At 34.6% G+C, this 18,817-nt stretch overlaps 1 protein-coding gene across 1 annotated transcript in view; it reads right to left on the minus strand.

The window, feature by feature from the left end:
* The window catches only part of LOC107571188 (cadherin-12-like), a 63,963-nt gene that overhangs the window by 29,479 nt on the left and 15,667 nt on the right, over positions 1–18,817 (minus strand). The window contains exons 4-5 of the mRNA XM_016257480.1: positions 2,237–2,295; positions 241–494 (exon numbers count right to left, since the gene is read on the minus strand). Of these exons, the coding sequence (XP_016112966.1) occupies positions 241–494; positions 2,237–2,295 (313 nt within the window). The remainder of the gene's footprint in view (positions 1–240; positions 495–2,236; positions 2,296–18,817) is intronic.

Genomic DNA, 18,817 nt, shown 5'->3' on the forward strand with positions numbered 1-18,817 from the left:
AAAAAAAAAAAAAATATATATATATATATATATATATATATAGTATTTATTTATCGGCACACAACCAATTTTTTTCCATGGAAAAAAAAAAAAAGCCTGGTACAACATTAGAAATAATCGTCTAAATATGATGTTCAAAGGCACAATGGTGATAGCTTGCTTTTTTGCATGGACTGAACTAACAACCATCTGGTTACCAGTCCCTAGTCTTATCCGTTTATATGTGTTGTGTTTGAATACCTGACTGGACTGTTTCCTGCATCGAGATCCTGTGCTGTCACAGCTCCTATGATGGTGCCTTGTGGCGTGTCCTCATAAACATCCATCGCGTAGGAGGGTTTGCTGAAGACGGGAGGCTCATCCACATCCAGAACGTTTATTTTCACTGTTGCTGTGTCTTTGAACGGGCCAAAATTGTGGAACCGTGGATCCAGGTGTGCATTGGAGGCCTCCACTTTAAATGTATATGCTTTTTTGGTCTCATAGTCCAACGGCTGAGGAAAGAGAAACAGAAAAGTAGAAAATGTTGAATGCATCTGAATTGTAAAGTATGACAAGGCCTCTTGAATTAGACAAAACTAAGGGGTCAAGGTCTGGCTGGTTATTCTATTTATATTATACATGTATTTCTATTTTTGTTTTATTTTGTATATATACTTTTTTTACTTAAAGTTTTGGGTTGGTAAGATTTATTAATGTTTTTGAAAGAAGTCTCTTATGCTCAGCAAAGCTGCATTCATTTGATAAAAATACAGTAAAAACAGTAATAATGTGAAATATAAAAATATATATATATATTAATATATTTTAAATATATTATTCCTTTGATGGCAAATCTGAATTTTCTGCAGTCTTCAGTGTCACATGATCCTTCAGAAATCAATGTAATGTTAATTGTGTGCTCAATAGACATTTCTTATTATCATCAATGTTGGAAGCAGCTGTGCGGTTTAATATTTTTGCGGAAACCGTGATACACTTTATTTCTTTGATGAATAGAAGGCTCAAAAGAGCAGCATTTATTTTAAATTTAAATCATTTATCATATTATAAATGTATTTACTGTCACTTTTGATTGATTTAATGCATCCTTGGTGAATAATAAATTATTAAGTACCTAAATTATTCAGTAAAAATATTAACATTTCAGTCAGCCCCTGCTGGTGGATGTCATAACTACAGCATCAGGTTCAAAAAAGATGCTAACAGACAGCGTTCTCTATATTGGCCATTCATTGAGGTCTTACATTAAAGCTTAATTTATTTATTTGCGTTTTATCTTTTGCATAAATTGCTCGCTTTGATCATTTCGAATGCGGGGCCTTTCTCAGATCTCGAGTGTGTCGATATTGGCCTGTCTGGGGAAGTTTGTCACAATTGCTTTCAGGCATGTCAAACAAACAACACACACTCCAAAAATGATTATCTCACGCTCCCATGTGCATTTTCTCCTGATTTTGCTCCCCTCCCCGTTGATTCAGGCCCCCTTTTCTGTTAAGATTTATCTTTAAATTCTCACTTCGGTTCTTCTAAATCAAAGCTTGCCTGTCGTCAGTATGACAGCCGTAAAATGTGCTTGTGTGGATGATTGTGGTCTTGCACCACTAAATCAAAGCAGCCCATCTAGAGATGTAAACCATACAACGCTATTGTAAAATCTCTCTCTGTCAATCTGTCTCTCTGGGAGATGACGAAAGGGTAAAGGAGACAAAGATCATATATCTGACCTGTATATGGTTTCCATCATGAGCAATTTACTTCTGTATCATCTTCAGATGAAAGCAAACACCACAGGTAGAAATGAATGACACCTGCTGATCCGTAAATACACAGCATAAGCACTCTATATGGATATAACATGTATTTTGCACCAAAGCAAACAGCCATTTAGCTGAGAGAGGAAAAGACGTCAACTTCGTGTGAGTGGCAACTCTGGATCATTTGGGATTGGGAGGTGTCAGATGCCCCCTTGCTGAAGTTTCCACGTCGACTAAATCAAATGGTGCTAATTAGACTCCCAATTAGGTAACAGCGAACCTCCAAAAACTGCAGTTGCTAATTAGCTAAGTTCTTGTTGACATGAAAACAGACGCATTGGTATTACTGAAGTCTTAACTACTTAAATACAGGGAAAAAATAAGCTCACAGTTGCCACAAGTAATTAGGACCCAAGTCATCTTACACAAAATATATTTATCTCATTATTTAAACTAGCCTATGGCCTTCTGTGTCTTACAGAGACGACACTGTTTGGCTTTTTGAGGCCAAGAGGTACATTGATATTAAGGTTGCAAGCTACAGAAAAATGACAGAAAGGCAGTTTGCAGGGAAAATAGCTAGCTTTTTTTAGAAACAAAAGGACACGTGGAGGACTTCGGTCTTCGTTAATATGCATAACGCTAGTAAAACTGTATTTCTATCCAGATGACATTATGCCACGTCCCTCGTTTCAATCAGAATGCATAGCCTTCGTATCTCTAATTTGAAACAAAAGCTATAAATTGCTCTCTGACTGCCATTTCATGTGGTTATTTTCCATCTTGGTTCCCTCAAAGGGATGCCCATATTGAATTATGGCTGGATCTTCACAGTCGCATTGCCTGAGAAAGGCCTGCACCGCCTTATGATTTACTTTCCCTCCATGACACAATGTTTTCATTTATACTCCCCCAGAGTGAGTTTTCAAGGCCATTTAAGCTTGTAAACTATTTGGCCACATAACAGCTTTGCTTCAGTGTAAATTAATACTTAGGAACATGCAAAAATAGAGATATAGAGATACAAAACAGCATCTGCCTCACCTCTGCACCAATGGTGACTTCATAAAAATGTGATTTTTGCTACAATCAGACAATTTCAAACTATCTTCTTTGCTCAGATGATGCATTCCCATATAATCTGATATATATATATATATATATATATATATATATACACAGCTGCCGATTGTCACGATCACCAACTGGAGTGCCCATGAGCTCCACCAGTGGGCACTCCATCCCTGACTTTTGCCATTCACCCTGGACTACATTCCCCATAATCCTTTGCCGGACTCATCATCTATTGCATCACCTGTCACTCATTAGATCTCATCATCAGTTTCACAGCTGTCTCACATTAGAAGGACTTTAAAAGATGCACACACACTCAAACACTTCGCTGGTGATTGTTTAGCCTGTAATGATTCCTAGTTTCTGTTATCCTGCCCGTGTTTTCTTGTTTTGCCTTGGCTTGCCTTGCCTTGGTGTATTTTGGATCTTGGATGGTTTATCTAGTTTTTATGATTGTTTTGCTGCCTGCCCTGACCATTGCCTGTGTACGAATAAAGCCTGCATTTGGATCCTCAACTCCGTTGTCACTACGCCTACTTCTTTACACCGGTATTTTACCGTAAAAATTTAACAGATTTTTTTTACAGTGCAGGTATACACATTTAAAAAAAAGATTGTTCATTTTCTTCCAGGAAAATGGACAAATAAAAATTAATGACACATCTTGGAGTACAGACTTTTGTCCAATCAGATGCTCTCTAGAATGAGAATGTGCCACCACTTGCAACTGACCAGCAAGTAGCAAGTTTTCTTGTTTTTAAAGTGACCCTATTATGCCATTTTTACGTTTCCTAATATTGTTTTGGGAGTCTCCTACAATAGGATTATATGCATGCAAGGTCAAAAAACGTTTTTGTTTTTCTCAAAATATGCATTGAATTTTACCTAATTTTCCAGCGATTCTCAAACGATTCGTTTTAAGCAGTTCAAAGATTCAGTCTCTCTAAACCCCTCCTTTCCATGAGCCTGCTCTGCTCTGATTGGTCAGATGGCCTAGTCTGTTGTGATTGGTCTACAGCGTACAGCATACGGCGTTTCAGAAACGATACTTCTATTTCCATAGTTCTGTATTTTGAACGCTCTATAGAAAATTTAAACAGCTATTATTTATCATACTTACAGGTTGTGATTCAGTGGAGCAGCTGATCCAAATAAACAGGATACTGATCCATCTTTCATCAGCAAGCCTTTTGTTAATCCCATGTTGAACTCCCCGAGATTAGAGAAGCAGTCGTCAGTAGAATTACGTGTTTGTGGGCTGGGTCAAGTTGTTTGTGACCGGCCAACGTAGAACATAGGCACGCTTTATGCAAATGTGTTACCCGTTACCCAGGGCTGGACTGGGACAAAAAATCGGCCCAGGCATTTCTTGGTCCAGGCGGCCCACCACCACTTCAATCATTCAAATAATCTGATATATATATATATATATATATATATATATATATATAATCCATATAATATATAAGATATAATCTGATAATATCTATATACATATATATTTTAAATGTTTTAGAAACAAGTCTCTTATTCAGGGCTTCATTTTTTTTATTTAAAAAAATGGTAAAAACAGTAATATTTTGAAATATTATTACAATTTAAAAGAACTTTTGTCTATTTGAATATATTTTAAAATGTAATTTATTCTTGTGATACAAAGCTGAATTTTTTAGCATCATTACTCCAGTCTTTAGTGTCAAAAATCATTCTAATATGCTGATTTGCTGAAAACAGTTTTGCTGCTTAATAATTATGAAAACTGTGGTAAACTATTTGGAAATGTGCATAATGGAGCGCGTCATTCCCATTATGTTTATTTGATCAAAAATATTGTCGCTTATTTGATAAAAAAAAAAAATCTGTAATATTGTGAAATATTATTGCAATTTTAAAGAAATATTTTCATTTTTTTTTAAACATAAAATATATTTTATATTTTAACATTTAATATTAAATATATGTAAATATATTAAACTATTTTAAAGTGTATTATTCAAATATTTGAATTATTTTCAATTTTTTTTATATATTTAATCTGTAATATATTTTAAACTGTCATTCAAAAGGGTGGGGTAGGTAAAATTGAAATTACACACACACACACACACACACACACACACACACACACACACACATACATACACACTTTTGTCCAGCAAGGATAGCTTTCAATTGATCAAAAGTGACATAATGTCAGCTTTATACACTACGTTTTAAAATATTTTAAAATAGAAACCGGTTATTTTAAAGTGTAATCATATTTCAGAATTGGATAGTTTTGCTGTATTTTTGATCAAATAAATGCCTGCCTTGGTAAACATAAGATACTACTTATGTTCTCTAAGAATGAAGCGCTCCATTACGCACATTTCCATATCAACACCTGCTCTTATTACCATGTACATCAGATTCTCATTTGAGTTTTCACGACAGGCATGAGAAGTGAGGTGAAAAGTGTGAACCAGACGTGGCGTCTCTCCCACCGTCCGTGTCCGGTATTGATGGTGGACGGACGTGAACTGTGATTAAATGTCAGAGAAAGCTGCAGGATTATTGGAGGTGAGGAGGTTTAGCCTAGAAGAATGTCAAGAGCATCATTGCCCTTTTAGTGTGTGTGAGTGGCCACATCACCCCGGCAGCCCTGGTTAATGACTTTACGCCGAGACAAGGGAAAAAGAGAGAGACAGAGAGGAAAGACGCAGGAAGGGTAATGACAGTGACTCAAAACTAATGAAAGGCTCTTCAAGTGTGTCACTAGTTGAGATGAAACCGAATCACAATACGAAGACTATACTTTACGACAGCTTTTTCTCGTAAAGGTCCTGAATGCTTTATATTGTGTCATCAACACTAAACCCTTGACCATGAAAAGTAGAGCTGTTGCTTTAATAGCATAGACTTATTTGTATAGCCACTTACTGATTATGCTTGAGTAGTAGGACAAAACTAGACATTCACCTGTGTTAGGATATAACATCCTGGATTATTACATTTTTCATAATGTGTATTTTTTCTTGCCGGTCACTCAATACGGGTCAGGTTGAAAAATAACTTCAAATATTAATTATAAAATCTAAATATCTGGCAGTGAATGAGAGAATTGAGAATACATGGTGGTTTGAAATGTATTTGCAGCTCCATCTATTGATCTGTCGTCAAAATCAGACAGAAAATCTTGCTGTCTTGACAAAATAAGTGTATTTTGCACATCAAACATCCATTAACTATTACCTATCAACAAAACAGATGAATTACACACTTCAACATTGTTTACCTTAATGGTTGGTGTCCCCTCTAGTGAGTATTTTCATTACAAAGCAATGATCTTCAATTAAAGGTCACAGTAACAGGACAATAACTCAAGGGACGCACAGAAAATCTTAGCTATCAGTGTTAAAACGACACACACACACACACACACACAAACACATAAACATGCTACTGAAAGAATGTAATTCAAAGCATTTGATTGCATGAGAAAAAAAAAAATCACTGATTTAGCATTTATTTTTGATTGCACTTCAGATGTTAAACATGTTCCTCAAGGGACATGCGGAAATCATGCTAGTGCAATAGAGAAAAGGAACACCCCTTGTGTCAGTATTTTGTTGAACCACCTTTCGCTTTAATTACAGCCTTTAGTTTGTTAGAATATGTCTCCTAACTTTGCACATCTAGACTTTGCAATATTCACTCACTCCTCTTTCCAGAACTGCTCAAGTTCAGTTAAATTTGATGGTGAGTGTTTGTGGACTGCAGTCTTCAAGTCATTCCACAGATTTTCAATGGGGGCTAACCCTCTGGGGTCTGAGGGGGTTTTGGAACCCTGGAGAAGTTTTGACATGCCCTGACATTTGTGCTTTTTTCAGTATCTTAAAAACATATTAATGGCTTAAGTCTGATTACACTGTAATCAGCACAAACTGTGCTACAATAATATGTAATCAGCATGTATGTGGGTCAAAGACAAAAAAGGGTTTAAGCATAAAAAAAATAAGTGCAAAACTGCTTTAAATAGTTGTTATCCTTTAATACCCCCCCCAAAAAAGTTTAATTTAATTGCAATTTTGTTTTTCTGAGCAAAAAATAAATATAATACATTCTTCCCTGATTTACAGAAGAGACCTACTAAAATGTCATTCAGTGTAACAATCTTGTCAGGCATATTTACAACAAAAAATCAATGTATGACATATGCAAAGACTAATTACTTTCACCCCAAATACTATTTAGTTTTTAAATTTTAAAAATGTGCCACTATCCTAGGTTTTGCCCATTTGTCAGAGTAAGACGTTTTTTACTCATTTAAAACACAATCAAATTTAATATGCTCGAAAAAACAACAACAAAATTACTAAAACATTACAATTAAAGTTAGCTCAGAAAAAAAATAGAAATTAAATAAATGCTCTCTCTTAAAATTCTGTTTAATTTAATTGCAATTTTGTTTTTCTGAGCAAAAAATAAATATAATACATTTTTCCCTGATTTACAGAAGAGACCTACTAAAATGTCATTCAGTGTAACAATCTTGTCAGGCATATTTACAACAAAAAATCAATGTATGACATATGCAAAGACTAATTACTTTCACCCTAAATACTATTTAGTTTTTAAATTTTAAAATTGTGCCACTATCCTAGGTTTTGTCCATTTGTCAGTAAGACGTTTTTTACTCATTTAAAACACAATCAAATTTAATATGCTCCCTTATTCTTTTACATATTTTAATATGTACACATCATAATAAGCATGTTGTTTGAATTTTTACATAAATATTGTGTAACACTGAATGACAATGTAACATTATTTCAACCAAATTTTGACATTTTATCCTCCAAAAACTTATTTGAAACCTTAATTAAAAGTAGACACTTTACTTAAACTTAATGTGCTTTCTATGGACATAAAATCACTTTTGTAAATGTCTTTTAATGCGGACATCTTAATGACTTTGACCCACGTACATGTTTGTGTTTTTTAGAAAACAATGTTTATGCATAGTTAAGTCACTGAAATAAGGCAAAGAAACACATACAGAACATTTGTCCACAAAACTTTTGAGAACTAAATGTGGTAGACTAGAGTTTTAGCTATCAAATGATGTGAAAATCATCCTGCTCACTCATTCACAGCAACCAATATATTGATCTAACTTTTGTAAGATAAAGTCTAGGCCATGCATGGTCATTCACTTTTGTGACAAAATTGTAGTATGCAGTAAAACATTTCAAGTTAATGCTGCTTTTTTAAACTTTCTATTAATAAAAGAAAAAAAATCACAGTTTCCACAAAAGATACATAAACAACAGATGCTGCTATGTCAGACAGTTCACGTTAGCAAGTAGCCAACGGCTAATAAAACCACCACTTTAACTTTTGTTTGCAAAACATCTTTTTTTTTCTCTCGCAATAATTTATTTTCCTTTTGCAATTCTTTTTTTTTTTTTTTGCAAGAACCACACTTATTTGTTCTCAATACATTAGTTTTCTTTTGCAAAACTTGAATTTATTTTGCAATACTTACATTTTTTTGCAAATACATGTAGCATTGAATTGTCTCTAAAAATGCAAAGAAGTGCAAAATTAAAAATACAGGTAAAACACCTATATTAAAAAATATGGAGAATTTCTTGATTTTAATACAGTACATTGTGTCCTATTTGCTCAGATGTTTATTTATTTATTTTTTTACAGATTTAAATAGATAAAGATATATATGTGGTTTTGGTTCCAATTTTCTCACAAGAGACTAAACTGAGTGCATCTTTGTGCATTTGTAACAGATTCAAAAGAGAATCTGAAAGCTTTGGGGAACGTTAATCAACAAGTAGATCAAAGGCTTCAGGAAAGGTGTTAGTAGTTCAGGCAGTACATGTATATGTGTACGTGAAGGAAATACTCATTTCCATATCGGCATGTGCTGACACTTAAACGTTACCAGAACAAAAGACACTTTAAATTCAGTACTTCATGCTAGTGATGTACTTCATGCTCTTTGATATGGTAATATGCTCACTCCTTGCACTGGTGTGAGTGCCAGCAAAGAAATCCAGACGATCGCAGCCCGAAACGTCAATGCCAGCCGTGGGAATTGAACAATTGCGCACCTGATCCTGAAGCAAACACCATCCATTGTGTGGCTGCAGATACTCGGAGCCGTTCAATGCAATGTAAATATGTCTACCATTAGTTTTCTCTTCACGATTTCCAATTTCCAAAAGGGGCATTTAAAATGCAGTGTCACCATCCTCTGGTGAATTTCCATCGCAGCTCATGGTGTAGTAGCGAGAGCACTTTGAAGTAAAGTTTGTTTGATTTCCATTAGCGTTCGGGATCTGTGCTTATTCATGGTAACCAACAGAAACTCCAGCAGACATTTTGCCCACACAGCCAAATACTGCGTTATTCTATTCTTCTTTAAGAAGATCTTTGTGAAATCAATAGCTATTATTAAAGTCAGACCTTTAATCCTCAGGGCTTCTCTGCACGATATCAATATACCCTACTATTATAGTATGCAGAACTCGCTCGCAGCTTTTCATAGTGTAATGCAGTTTGCCTTCATCTAAATAAGATTACAATGTGAATCACCCGGAAAAAAGTGCACTTCTTCTTGTAGTTACAGTGCGCCTGTTAGCCTTGGCCTGTGAAATAGCTCTGAGTTTTCATGAAAGGCTGTTTTTTGTACATGAACCCGTCAGACACTCACTGTCCACAACTTTCCTCTTTAGGACTTCGAAATAGGATGATGCATTTTTAATAAAAGATGGATTTGTTTGTGTTGGGAAGACTATTACACTAACACAACTTTTCTCATCTGCTTTTCAAGACAGGATTTAAAAGGCATCGTAGAATTAGCATAGATTTCCCCAATATGAATTTCCATCCTGTTAGTCTTATGCAATATAATTTAACAAACAAAATATAACATTATTGTTAGTAAATTAACAATTGGTCCCTCGATATCTCTTTGCCACCTCTGAAAATTCTCAGTCCCTTAAAGTGTATACGGCCGGGAAGCAAGAAAACACACATTCAATGTATTCTCAATACTTCAATTTATTCATAGAAACAAAGATATTATATAGGCATATGTCGAGGGGAGTTTCAACCCTTTAACCAATGAGGATATAGATGACATACATATAGGATCTTGGCCAAGAACATGTGTTTATATAAAATGGCCACATGTACAGAAAAATATGGACATATTAGGAATAGACTTGGCGAAGGATGCTGAACTCTCGTCATAGTTCATCACGAACTCCTTTACCTTGGAGTCCTAGCTTTCGTGTCCTTATTTGAGCATTTGAACCAAGAAAAGCTAATGCATACACGTGCGCATGCGTACCTCGAATATGAGTAAGAGACATTAAAACATCATACAAGAGAGAGAGAGCGAGAACAGATGGAGGAGGGGGATTCAGAGAGAATGCGTTGTATAGGGAGGGCAAGTGAGAGGGTGAGGAAAAAAGAAAAGGAGGGGTAAAAACATCTGGAACCAATCTCAAGACAGAGAGTGTTTTCTAACAATTATCATCCAGGAATTACATCATTTTGAAGGTAAAACATCACTAGCAAGAATACTTATTATTATTCTATATATACACTACTGTTTATATACACTAACTTTCAAAAGTTCGAGGCTAGTAAGATTCATTCATTCATTTATTTATTTATTTAGAAAACGTCTCTTACGATCACAACAGCTGCATTTATGTGATCAAAAATACAGTAAAATCAGAGAGATTGTAAAATATTATTAGAGTTTAAAATAACTGTTTTCTATTGGAATGTATTGTAAAATGTAGTTTATTCCTGTAATGGCAATGTTGAACTGTCAGCAGTCATTACTCCAGTCTTCAGTGTTCACATGATCCTTCAGAGATCATTCTAAAACTAATTAGTCACTTTTGATAAAGAATATCTCTTTGGTTTTGAGACTTTAGTCTTTGCAACTTCAGGGATCTTATCTATGCACAATCAGCTTGTAACACTCCAAAGAGAAAGGGAAACTTGAAATCGCATCATATGGCCCCTTTAATGCATCCTTGCTGAATAAAAGTATGAATTTCTTCTTCTTCAAAAAAAGAAGAAAACAGACACACACACAGACACACACACACACACACACACACAGACACACAATGACACACTTTCAGCGCCAAAGGAAACAACGGCAGTAAATATCAATGCACTGCAAGATTCTTCCTGGACACTGGCAAAGCAAAAGGCTCAAATTAAACAATAGCACCCAAATATATATTCTATTTTGTTAGAATAGGCTTGTAAATTACTGACAATGCAAGCCATGGCCAGGATGCATTTCTGATGTAAAGGACCTGTCTGCATCTCTTGCATCTATTTGGCGGATACGAGCTCATTTAATCAGCATTAATGAATGCATTACAGGATCATCTTACAGGTTATTGGATTTTATTAGCAAAAATGCACAGTGGATAATTTGTATTGACACAAAGACATAGCTCCCAAAACTTTAGACTTTAGACTTTAGAGAGTGCTGGGAACTGCAGTTGTGCAGTTCTAAAATTATACCATTATGAATCATTTGCTGACTTAATTTGCTTTATATTCTGAATTGCTCAAGCAACAACAAAATTTGTGCCAGAGAGGTACAATAAATACTCAAGCTTAAAGGAATATTTTTAACCTAAAAATATCCCAAATTAGAAGCATGCCATAAATGCAATGCCTAGCCATTACATTGAAAATAACCTTAATATTCCTGTAGGCCTCAGAGATGGAATTAGAAAATATTGCAGGATATAAAATAAAAATAATTTCGAGAATATCAGCATGGTGCTCTTAAGTGGTTTTGCTTCAGGACCCAAATTTTACATTGGACACGACCCAACACAGCACCAAAAATGTATCACACTAAAGTAAATACATTAATAATACCTCTTAAATTAATAATTAGTTATGTGTTTATTAAATTAGAGACGAGTGAGTCTGATTGAATGCAAGGTCATCAATGACAAAAATGCTTGCACAACATTGAAACAGCATTTTAAATATTGATAAGCAAAACATGATTGTCACATAAATATACATTGCTATGTATGGAAGCCTGCATTATATATATATATAAAATGTTACAATTCATGTTTTATCATAATATTAACTTTTTTTAATTGCATAGTTGACATGACTTACTATGTCATAATGTTTTCTTTTGACTTCATCACATAACTATCACTTAATATGTCATAATGTTTACTTTTAATCTTGTACATACTGAGTTAGTATATACTGTTTCTATCTCATAATTATGACAGTATCTTATAATTTCAACTTCTTACCTTATTATGAGTTAGTATGTCATAATTTAGAATTTTTACCTTATAATGATGACTTTGTATGTCATATTTACTTTTATTTCATAACTGTGACTTAGTATGTCATAATTTCAACTTTTTATCTCATCATTTTGACTTGATATTTTGACTTTTTAATCGCATAATTATGACAGTCACAATGTTTGCTTTTCATCTTACACATGAGTTAGTATATCATTATCTGACATCTCATAATCATAAGTATCTCATAATTTCAACTTTTTTCACAATTGTGACTTAATGTTTTCTTTTTATCTTAAAATTATGATTTAGTATGTCAGTGTCTACTTTTTGACTCTTCATCTCATAATTATGACTTAATATCTCATAATTTTGTACTTTGTTCTCTCATTATTCATGACTTACAATATCATAATTATGATTTAGCAAAGCATGATGTTTTTTTCTTATTTGGAAAGTCTGTAAAGGTCCGCAATTCAATCAGAACAGACCTGTGGCCCATTTTCTGTTCATGACCCACTAATCGTGAACCTTAAGGGGAACTGCCCTTGAAATGACTTAATACACTGACATGATGTGTTGCACCGAATCAGTAGCAGCATCTCTTATCCTAGCACACAACCGAACTCAAACTGTATATCACAACACTTTTCCAGAAGTATTAGCCAATACATCAAATTTGACATTGTTTTGATACTGAACTATCAATGCAGGTAAACACAGCAGAGCACAACTGGTGGAAATAGATGGTAAGGCATATTCCAACCACAGCAGGGTTTCAGGACGCATACAGCCCTCTATTTGGAACCAGTAAAGCATGTAGAGCCCTCTACTGATAAAATGAGTTTTCTGTGTCGATAATTCATGTTTCAGCTGAGATGCTTGATGTCTTTGTTTACACGGGGTTATCTCACTATACTAAATAGGTAAAATCATATTTTGGGTTTCCGAAAAAGGTTAATTCAGACATAAACACAAAACCAGAGCACAACAAATGTATATTGCACACCGGTTTGATGCATATATCCGCAGGCACACATAGTGTCATAACACACCTTTGTTTTTTTAGATTCTTGACGTTCGGAGATATGAAATATCCCCTCCAATAACCTCAGTTCATAACACTGACACAAACACACCGCTAACATCTCCCTCAGACTGCTTCTCTCAGCAAAAGTTTTTTTTATAACCCTTCCCCTTACCACATGGTGTGCATGCTGACATCCCTACTTGCGCACACACACACACACATCTGTGGAGTCTTTGATATGCATTATCGGATATTATCAAGTATATATCATCAGATGTTTGTCACTGCACTTGTCTGTCATGTCATAACGTCTCACGTTCACACATGTATGCTTAAAGGTAAACAAGCTGTTTCTGCTTCCAAATATAATTTAATCTCGGCTGTGCTTGAAATAGCATACTAGCATACTATATCTGCAGAATATAGTATGCATACTCTGAATTATATGCAATTTTTTTCAAGTGCATGAAATACTTTTCATATGCATGGAATACTATGTACCATAATACAATGTGCTTGACTTGACATTCCATTTCCAATGTGAAAAATGAACAGGAAGTGATATCAGCACCGATTTTTAACATATGACTACTTAATGTTAAGACATTTAACAACATATTAAATTATAAATGCTAAATTTCTGCAGAATACAGTATGTATATGGTGCACTATATGATAGTTTTTCACATGCATGAAATACTTTCCATATGCATGAAATACTATTAAATTAAAAATGCTAAATTTCTGCAGAATACATTAAGTATACAGTCGTAGGATCATGCTGGAGTGTTGGACTGTTTATGGCTTAAAAGACCCTTTTAGCCTTTTGACATTTGCATATAAATTACAGTTCTGGTCAGAGATGTTACTTGTATAGGGGTTGTAAATTGCCAAATGGTTCTTCGCCGTCAAAAAGATTAGAACCAGCCCCACGAGAATCCTGGAATCTTCTGATCAAAAACATTCCACAGAGAGCTGTGAATGGCCAAACGAACACGCACACACCCAAACTAACACACACACACACATACAGACATTTCTTTATTTTAGACTATAATTAATCAGTTATAATTGTATCTGGTATATGCATGTGGTGTGCACATTCCCTTTGTTAGATTAGATGAGTTACCACTCGTTATTTGTATTAGTTAAAGCCATAAAACACTTATATTCAGGTGTATGTGTGTATCTTTGGTTTAATCTATTCCAGATTATTGTTTCTTGGTATCAATGTCACCCGTTCTTCATTTCTCGGACAATGACGTATAGTATGTGATTGTGAAACGCATCATATGACTCGCACGATATTTTGGGTTAAAACTACGGATGTTCCAGACCGGCCATAAAGCATGCAAATGAGCCATAAAACAAGAGACAAAGACGATTCTCCCGCTCAAAATCCATGTCTCTCATTGGTCAGAACACACAGAATAGGAACTCTCAAAAACGATTAGCCCAAAATAACTTGCGCTCAAAAAACTTCTTCTTCGTTTGAGACAACACCTTTCAGGACTCTCAAGACCTTCCTCTTGAGTTTTATTTTCCGGCAGTTTTTACTTTCAAGTAACGTTAGTCGCTGTGGACTTCTTCTTCAGAGGAACCAGAAGTAAAAACTTCCAGCTGACTCCTCACGAACTCATCAAAAGAGCTCCGTTATCTACCGCATCCGGACTCTTTTTCAGCAATCGAAACCAATGCAAGTAACCGCTTCAAATTATTTAGATGCGTGTTTAAATTTCAGTCCCTTTTAAGGTGATTATTGGATTCTTTGATGATTTTTCAGAGGTTGTGGTTAAGTGATGTGAAATACTGCCATTCTTTTCTATTCTCTATCTTTTCCTTACTTTGTTTCATTCTGTGTATATATGTTTTAGTTAGTTATATGTTAGATATAGTTTCATTTTATTAAATCCCTTATATTCACAACGGATTGTTTCTGTTTACTGTTCACAGTTCCAAGTCAATGAATGTTTGAACCCTCGCTACATTTTGAATTACTGCTAGCACTGTACAAAGAAGGACAGTTTATTGTTCCGTGGCCAGAAAATAAATATTCCTTGAATTGATAAATGATTATATTGTCTGCTCGGTGGACGGACAGATCAAATAATTGTAATATTGATTCTGCTACAGTTAATTCGAAGATATAATCTAAATATTTATTATGAATCATAACCAGTTATAATTCGTCATAAATATTCCCCTTTTTAGAGCTAATAAATAATAATAAACGTTACAATGTCATAATGTTTACTTTTAATCTTGTACATACTGAGTTAGTATATACTGTTTCTATCTCATAATTATGACAGTATCTTATAATTTCAACTTCTTACCTTATTATGAGTTAGTATGTCATAATTTAGAATTTTTACCTTATAATGATGACTTTGTATGTCATATTTACTTTTATTTCATAACTGTGACTTAGTATGTCATAATTTCAACTTTTTATCTCATCATTTTGACTTGATATTTTGACTTTTTAATCGCATAATTATGACAGTCACAATGTTTGCTTTTCATCTTACACATGAGTTAGTATATCATTATCTGACATCTCATAATCATAAGTATCTCATAATTTCAACTTTTTTTCACAATTGTGACTTAATGTTTTCTTTTTATCTTAAAATTATGATTTAGTATGTCAGTGTCTACTTTTTGACTCTTCATCTCATAATTATGACTTAATATCTCATAATTTTGTACTTTGTTCTCTCATTATTCATGACTTACAATATCATAATTATGATTTAGCAAAGCATGATGTTTTTTTCTTATTTGGAAAGTCTGTAAAGGTCCGCAATTCAATCAGAACAGACCTGTGGCCCATTTTCTGTTCATGACCCACTAATCGTGAACCTTAAGGGGAACTGCCCTTGAAATGACTTAATACACTGACATGATGTGTTGCACCGAATCAGTAGCAGCATCTCTTATCCTAGCACACAACCGAACTCAAACTGTATATCACAACACTTTTCCAGAAGTATTAGCCAATACATCAAATTTGACATTGTTTTGATACTGAACTATCAATGCAGGTAAACACAGCAGAGCACAACTGGTGGAAATAGATGGTAAGGCATATTCCAACCACAGCAGGGTTTCAGGACGCATACAGCCCTCTATTTGGAACCAGTAAAGCATGTAGAGCCCTCTACTGCTAAAATGAGTTTTCTGTGTCGATAATTCATGTTTCAGCTGAGATGCTTGATGTCTTTGTTTACACGGGGTTATCTCACTATACTAAATAGGTAAAATCATATTTTGGGTTTCCGAAAAAGGTTAATTCAGACATAAACACAAAACCAGAGCACAACAAATGTATATTGCACACCGGTTTGATGCATATATCCGCAGGCACACATAGTGTCATAACACACCTTTGTTTTTTTAGATTCTTGACGTTCGGAGATATGAAATATCCCCTCCAATAACCTCAGTTCATAACACTGACACAAACACACCGCTAACATCTCCCTCAGACTGCTTCTCTCAGCAAAAGTTTTTTTTATAACCCTTCCCCTTACCACATGGTGTGCATGCTGACATCCCTACTTGCGCACACACACACACACATCTGTGGAGTCTTTGATATGCATTATCGGATATTATCAAGTATATATCATCAGATGTTTGTCACTGCACTTGTCTGTCATGTCATAACGTCTCACGTTCACACATGTATGCTTAAAGGTAAACAAGCTGTTTCTGCTTCCAAATATAATTTAATCTCGGCTGTGCTTGAAATAGCATACTAGCATACTATATCTGCAGAATATAGTATGCATACTCTGAATTATATGCAATTTTTTTCAAGTGCATGAAATACTTTTCATATGCATGGAATACTATGTACCATAATACAATGTGCTTGACTTGACATTCCATTTCCAATGTGAAAAATGAACAGGAAGTGATATCAGCACCGATTTTTAACATATGACTACTTAATGTTAAGACATTTAACAACATATTAAATTATAAATGCTAAATTTCTGCAGAATACAGTATGTATATGGTGCACTATATGATAGTTTTTCACATGCATGAAATACTTTCCATATGCATGGAATACTATTAAATTAAAAATGCTAAATTTCTGCAGAATACATTAAGTATACAGTGCACTATATGCTATTTTTTCACATGCATGACATACTTTTTATATGCATGGAATATACCATAATGCAGTGTGCTCGACATTTAATTTCCAGTGAGAAAAATTATCAGGAAGTGATATTAGCTGTGATTTTTCACGTAAGACTGCCAAACGTTAAGAAGCAAAAAGAAAAAAAAATTTCTTTGCATGATCATAATTAAATGTTAGTCGCTATATTAAACCAAGCAAGTGTATCATACCTGGTGAACGTTAACCGTCAAGACTCCCATTAATTTCAATGACAGTTGCTTGGCTGGTGCTTGTATTCCTCTTTATTTTTACACATTCTCTGATTACACTGTTTTACAACTTCTTGAAAACTTCTTGAAAAACATCCATTGCACGCTTGTATGAGGTCTCCAAACTTTTGCTGACATTTAATACAATGTTTGGATGGAGAAACATTTCTTACTAAAGCTAACCTAAATGTGACAAGGTCATATGACAAACATATTGAGGTCATGTGACAAAAATGTCACATACTAATGTTTGAAATCTGTATTGTTGCATAATGCATTCTGTTTCACACACTATTTTAAATATATAACTAGTATCTTGTATATTTGCAGTATTCAGTGAGACATAAACTAGTATTCCATTCTGAACTTTGCCTTTTTTTATTTATTTGACCAGTAAATCAACTAGGAGTCACCTATAGGTGGCACTGCTTACTCCTGTTAGAAACTTACAGTACATGTCCCTGTTCCCAAACAAAACACATTGACAAAAATGTGCTAAAGCGAAATATACATGGATAAAGTCATCTAATTATTTTTGCACCCGAGACTTTCCTCCTTCCCAATTGGTTTCAAATCAGGTGAATATGCTATACTTTTTTATCATGGAAATGGCGAGTCATTAAAATCCCAGTTACTGTGGCAGTTTGAACACTCTCAGCTGATTTATAGATCAAACAGCACATTAATGACATACTTAATGGGGGATGAGAAACTCTGACAGAGCAGGACACTGCAGGAATGAGTCATTAGACTGAGGCCTATAAACCTGTGTCTGATTTTTTGTTAAGTTTCCATGTGGCAACTGAAGAGGCCAATGTTGTGTATTGTGTTGACATTCCACCACGAATGTCCGTCTGCCTCACACTTTTTCTTGTAATGTTTTGCTGGCCTCTCTGCAGTGCAGATTATCTTTCATATTTTGTCATTGTTTCTTTGTGTAAGTGAACTGTGTGATAATTAGAAGGCTTGTTATTCTGTGTTGTGTTGTGTTGCCAACTCTGAGGGAGTGGGAGACAGTGAGATCCTGTGGGATCAGACTTCTCTCACAACTTAAAAGAATAATTGCTTTTGTTTACTAATGGGAGAAACGAACATCATTTGTTTTTGATGACTAATCAAGAGCTGACCCACATGCAGGGAATTCGGGGCTGTTGTTGCTTCACACCGTCGCACAGAATGCTGACTGGTGTGAAATGTAAGGCTCCCAATGCGATTACACTGTAACC

The sequence above is a fragment of the Sinocyclocheilus grahami genome, unplaced genomic scaffold (genome assembly GCF_001515645.1).
Source record: "Sinocyclocheilus grahami isolate Dianchi unplaced genomic scaffold, SAMN03320097.WGS_v1.1 scaffold1561.1, whole genome shotgun sequence".
NCBI classification, from domain to species: Eukaryota; Metazoa; Chordata; class Actinopteri; order Cypriniformes; family Cyprinidae; genus Sinocyclocheilus; species Sinocyclocheilus grahami.